The sequence below is a fragment of the Rhea americana genome, unplaced genomic scaffold (genome assembly GCF_003343005.1).
Source record: "Rhea americana isolate MKP2758 unplaced genomic scaffold, rheAme1 scaffold_305, whole genome shotgun sequence".
In the NCBI taxonomy this organism is placed as follows: Eukaryota; Metazoa; Chordata; class Aves; order Rheiformes; family Rheidae; genus Rhea; species Rhea americana.
Window position 1 is genome coordinate 653,719 of NW_028186430.1, and position 5,955 is coordinate 659,673.

A 5,955-nucleotide genomic window follows, 5' to 3' on the forward strand; every position below is an offset into this window, starting at 1 on the left:
GTGGGCATGGTGGGCACGGCACACATGGCGGGCACAGTGGGCATGGCATGCATGGTGGGCACGGTGGGCACAGCAGGCATGGCGAGCATGGCATGCACGGTGGGCACAGTGGGCGCAGTGGGCATGCACGGTGGGCACAGCAGGCACGGCACGCACGGTGGGCACAGCGGGCATGGCACGCACGGGCACAGCGGGCATGGCATGCACGGTGGGCACAGCGGGCACAGCAGGCATGGCACGCGTGGGCACAGCGGGCACGGCACGCACGGTGGGCACAGCAGGCATGGCACGCACAGTATGCACGGTGGGCACGGCACGCACAGCACGCTTGGCAGGCACAGCCTGCTCCACACCAGGCCCGTGGCAGCTCCGCGCGCGCAGTGGTTGGCGCCGCGTGGGGCCCCGCTCCCACCGTGGCTGCTGGCTCAGGCGCTGCAGCTGTGTTGGCTCCTGCTCCAACTTTGCCCCTGCATCTCGCCCTGCCCTGCGCGCATGGTGCCAGCAAGGGGCCRGTGCTCCCGCCCGCCCCCCGGGCAYGGACAGGGGCTCTGGCTGCRGGGGATCCCYGCGGCGWGCTGGCCCCGCGCWGCGGCTCTGCCAGGTGGGCAGCACTCCGGGGAGCCKGCGCTCGTCCCCGGCCCCTCCAGCTGCCCCAGTTTTCCCCACTGCCCAGCCCCGCGCGCTGGCACCGAGGCGATGGCGGCAGCTGCACGAGGGGGAAGCCCAGCCCTCACCATGGGAGCCAGCACCTCGGATATTTTGCCAAATTAAACAATTTGTTTTTATGCCGACAAGTGGATGAAGCCCAGGATTACACGCACGGCGGTGCGCAGCCTCGGAGGAGTGCCGTGGATGAGCCGCCAAATCCTCCGCACACAGTGAGCTACAACAAGCAAATATTTACCCGGGAGCGGTGCCCGCTCGCCTGCAGCTGGATCAGCGCAGCGCTGCGGCGGATCAGCGAACGTGCGCCGGCCCCCGGCTCGGCTGCAACGTCTCAATCGTCTGATGAGCTTTTGTACGAACGTATCCCTGGGAGAGCGTTTCACGCGCGTCGGCAGCGGAGCCACGCAGCCAGCCAGGCAGCCTGCGCCGCTTCAGTGCGGGAGCGCTGCGGGGTGCCCACAGGCACGTTAGGAGAAAATTAGTAATTCCAGGTCCYGGTGAACTGCCGCCCGCACCAAGGCAGCCGGCGCCGCTGCGGCGGGGGCTTTGCCGGCGTGGGGAGCCCGGGCGCTGCTCCGGGCAATCCCGGGGCTCCTCGCGTGGCTCGCGCGCTGGCCCCGCTCCCTCGCCGGCCGGGCAGCACGAGCCTGGAGGAGCCCACGCTGCCGCCCACGCAGCGCTGCAAAGCCGAGCGGCGTTTGCTCCGCTGCGTCCCTGATGATTTCCGTGCAGCGCTGCGCTGGCATTTACTCAGCATCAGCTTTTTCAACCTCCTCCATTTCTGCTGCACGGCCGAGTCCCCGCACCGGGACAGAGTGCGGACGGCTTGCACGCACGCTGCCGYGCGGGAGTACCTCCAGCGCGCGTCCCGGTGCCTCGCCGGCCCGCGGTGTGACAGCTGGAGCGGGGCCTCTTCCAGAGGCGGCTGCAGACCACCGGCCCCGCCGGCACCGCGGCTCCTTGCTCGCCGGGGCCGCGTCCCGTGACACCACTGCTTCCTTCGGAGGGGTGCAAAGCCCCCTAACAGCGCCGGGACTGCCCGGGGCTCAGGAGTGTAACAAGGTAACACGCAACCTCCCGGCATTAGCTCTGACGCCGCCCGTGACCGGCTCGGTTAGCCTGAGCCAGGGAACCTGCACTGAAACCCACTGGGATTTTTAGCAAAGCAGCGCACGACCAGAGAAGAGCCCCCGAACCGCCCTACGTCGTTTTCCTGGAGCCCCTGGCTCGCTGCACAGYGAGCAGGGTGCTGAGAGCTTTCAGCCCTACACATGCAAGTCCTAGACTTAAAACTATGTGACATGCTATTTGTATGCAAATAACTTTGTGAATGCAGAAGTCCAAAAATATCATTTTGAAGTCAACTGTAATTAAGTTTGCAATGCATTTCCCAGCTCTTGCAGCTCTGGGGATCCCGCCGTTAACATAAAGATGAATGTCTGGATGACATTTCTCCCCCTTGCATGGTTTCACTGGTGATTTATTTATCTATTCGGGTTGTGTTTTGTTGTCTCAGCAGTCTCTCTTGTTCAGCAGCAGCAAACACTGGGAGTCCATTTGAAAAAAAAAAAACTCTTGTCTCATTTCGGTAATTTATTATGCAGTGATTTTGTGTTTTTCATAATTGATTAGAACCTGTAATTTCATTTTTTAAATACATGGACCTAATAGCTCACGTAATGAAACGCTAACAAGCCTGAAGATGAGCCATTAATGAAACAGCAGTTTTACGATTCTCCACCGATATATTGTAATAGTGGATCGCTTATAAAGCTGTCCTGCGCTGATTTATGATGAAACTTGTTTGTGATACGGAGCTGGYAGCAGTGGTGCCTGGCACTAAATTAGCATTTCCTGACAGTCATTAAACAACAGGAATCATAGTCGGGATTTATGGGGTTTGAAGCAGAGCAGTGGGAAAGGCCAATTAAGCCACGCTGGCATTCGGGTACCTCTGTAAAACAGCCCTATTAATTTATGCTAATTAGTTTATTTTCTTTCCAATGAGATAACGGTGCGAGCGCGCGCGAGGACCGCGCAGGGCAGCGGGCGACGTGCCGCGGGCGGGCAGGGGACCTCCGTGGATCTCTCCCAGCTCTTTACGCAGTCGCCTCCCAAACACGCTGTCTCCTTGGACCCACCTCACCGGCTGCAGCCCTTTCGGGGGGAGCCTCCTCCGCTGCCGGCTGTGGACCGGGGCCGTGCCGCCTTCCTGGGGTGCCCCTTTCCCTCCGGCCGGGGACTGTGAGCCAACTTGCTGCACGTCCACCGCTGTGTCGCCTCTCGATGGTCCCTTCATCAGGTTCCCCCCTGCAGACCAAGCCCCAAAGGCAGCGGCTGTAGCTCTTGTTTTAGGGACCCTGGACTAACTGCTGCTRTTTCCGTGGGCTGATGGACTCCTCCTTGAAGATTTCTAGTTTTAGTTACCAGACTTTGATACTGCATTTAGAAACCCCCTTGTTCCAGCACACCAGCAAGGCAGCGTGACCGTGAAGTTTTTGCAGTTTATCCCATGAATAAATCAGTGCGTCGCTCTCTCCAGCTGAATTGCTGCAGACAGGGTTGCTGATATTTGCTTTCGCTGACTGCTTCTATCCCGAGGCTTCATTGGGTTAGACCAGACRTCAATAGAGCTAGTCTATTAAAATGACTTTTATGCCGGCTCTTCCTCAGCCCCCTTCCCCCGCAGAGAGGGCTCAGCCCTGCCAGGACAGGCTGCAAGCCTTCGCCCGCAGGCCCCCAGCACAGGCAGGATTTGCAGGAAGGCCGTGGTGGAGATGGAGGCTGCACCTCCACCTCCCGCCCGCCGGCCCCTCGCTCCCGGGGCRGGCTCAGGCCGCTGCGGCGCTTGGCCGGGCGCCCGTGCGGGGCACGGCATTGCCGGTGCCGGGCACGTGCAGGCGCGCTGCAATAAACATATGGGTTCTCTTTTAAACAGAACGGTCCTGGAGGCACATTTCAAYGCTCCCCATAAAACTCTCCCAGGCAGCTCCCGATTGTGCTTTATAGCTTGTGTTCCACTGCGCGATTAAGTTCAAATCAGCGAGTTCATGAATACGAGCCACCAACTTTCACTGCAAAGCGGAAAAAGCAACAGATGCTTTTGAGCAATGAACCTAATGGAAATACCGGGTGCGGGCTGAGGCAGGGCTGGGCCGGCGGGCTGCGTGCCGCCCAGCGCGGCCCGACCCGAGGCGCCGCGGCGCGGGAGGGCCGGTGCCGCCGGCTCGTCCCCGCTCCCGCCGCCGCCGGGTCTCCTCGGCGGGGCGCAGCGGAGCCGCCCGCCACGGCTTTCCTGGTTACTCCAGTAATACACGGCCAATTTATAAATCTTTCCGTCCCATTAGTTTTTATTTGATTCGGATGCTCACACGTGGAAGCCAATGATTTAATTAATTAGCCCTCGGCCGGGCTGCAGGGTTTCCGCCCGGCCGCGCTGCCCTCCCTTGCCGGCGGTGCAGCCCGGTGCGCGTGCTCCCGGAGGCGGCGGGGTCCGTGCGGGACCCCGTCCCAGAGCGCTGCCCTCCCTCTCCCCACCCTGCTTCCCGAGCCCGTGGGCCAGAGGGGCCCAGCCCCTGCAAGCCCCGGAGGGCCGGGCAGTCCGGCCTTTCTCCGGGGGCAGGGCCGCTCCGGGCGCGCGCACGTCCCGGGACAGCCCCTCCGCTCCGGGGCGCGCCGGACGCCGGGGCCGTGTCCGTCGCGCGGCGTCCTTCCCGCGGTGCCGCCGCCTCCCCCGGGCACGGGCAGGACGCGGCCGCCGGCCCCGGCAGCCTCTGCTTTCACCCGGGAAAACGGAGCAGGAGCAGTTTCCYGCTCGGCAGGGACTCGCGTGCTTTTCCTTAAACCGATGGTGGATTTGCACGGATGGAGCCGGAGCAGCCCTGCCGCCCCTCGGCCCCGGCCCTGCTCCCACGCACCCRCTGGCTCCGCGCCCACGTACCGTGCGGCCGGGCGCTCTGCGGGGCTCCCGCGCCTTCCTCACCCTCCTCTTCCTTGCTCGCAGGAGCCTGATGCCACGGACCCTCGACAGCCAGATCACCGTGGAGAAGACCCCCAGCTACTTCGTCACCAAGGAGGCCCCGCGGCGGATCTTCAACATGTCCCGGGACACCAAGCTGATCGTGGTGGTGAGGAACCCGGTCACCCGGGCCATCTCGGACTACACGCAGACGCTCTCCAAGAAGCCGGACATCCCCACCTTCGAGGGGCTGTCCTTCCGCAACCGCAGCCTGGGGCTGGTGGACACCTCCTGGAACGCCATCCGCATCGGCATGTACGCCGTGCACCTGCAGAGCTGGCTCCAGTACTTCCCCCTCTCCCAGATCCACTTCGTCAGCGGGGAAAAGCTGATCACGGACCCTGCCGGGGAGATGGGCAAAGTCCAGGACTTCCTGGGCATCAAACGGGTTATCACGGACAAGCACTTCTACTTCAACAAGACGAAGGGGTTTCCTTGCCTGAAGAAAACGGAGAGCAGCGGCTTGCCCCGCTGCCTGGGCAAGTCCAAAGGGAGGACTCACGTGCAGATAGACCCGGAGGTGATAGAGCAGCTTCGGGACTTTTATAGACCTTATAATATTAAATTCTATGAAACAGTTGGGCAGGACTTCAGGTGGGAATAAGCACCGGGGAGCAGAGCGGCGGTGACGTGAGCGCTCTGCTGTCCTCCACGTGCCGGCCGGGCCCTCCTGAAAACCGCCAGCCAGAGCTGGGAGCGATGGGACCCCGCGGGGTGAGCCGAGCCGGGAAGACGCGGCTGCCGGCCCCGGTCCCYGAGGGATGGCTGCCGGCCCCGGGGCTCGCTCCAGGGGGGTCCGGCGGGTGCTGCCGGCACAGCGGCGGGGAGCGGGCGCCAGGCGCGGGCTGCAGCGAGGTGCGTGCCATCCCCGCGCGCCCGCGGCAAGGCTGGAGCGTGGCCGGAGCACGGCCAGGCGCGCCAGGAGCCGGCAGCGCTGCGGTGCCGCTTGGCTCCGGCCAGGCGTGCGCCGGGTGCTGCCCCGAGCACGGTGAGATGTATCTGCTTGGGGAAAAAATGTCTTTGGAAAACGTTGTAACGATATTTTGTCCTGTGAATAAAGCACAGAATCCTGCTGTTACGGGTACTTCCGTGGCACTAGCTTCCTTGTGCAGCACGGGAGCCCTCGGCGCGATAAAAGCCACTAYGGCCTGTCCGTGCGGGTGGACTCTGCTGAGGGCGAGCCCGGCGGAGCGGGCCGGGCTCCCTGCGCCGAGCCGCCCACCCGGCACCGCGGCCCGCGAGCCGTGCAAGCCGCCGCCACGCCGGGAGAC

At 63.3% G+C, this 5,955-nt stretch overlaps 1 protein-coding gene across 1 annotated transcript in view; it reads left to right on the forward strand.

Annotated features, from left to right (window-relative positions):
- HS3ST2 (heparan sulfate-glucosamine 3-sulfotransferase 2) overlaps positions 1-5,759 on the forward strand; it is a 12,244-nt gene extending 6,485 nt beyond the window's left edge. Inside the window, exon 3 of the mRNA XM_085309883.1 lies at positions 4,670-5,759. Within this exon, the coding sequence (XP_085166009.1) occupies positions 4,670-5,288 (619 nt within the window). The 3' untranslated portion in view covers positions 5,289-5,759. The remainder of the gene's footprint in view (positions 1-4,669) is intronic.
- The last annotated feature ends 196 nt before the right edge of the window (positions 5,760-5,955 follow it).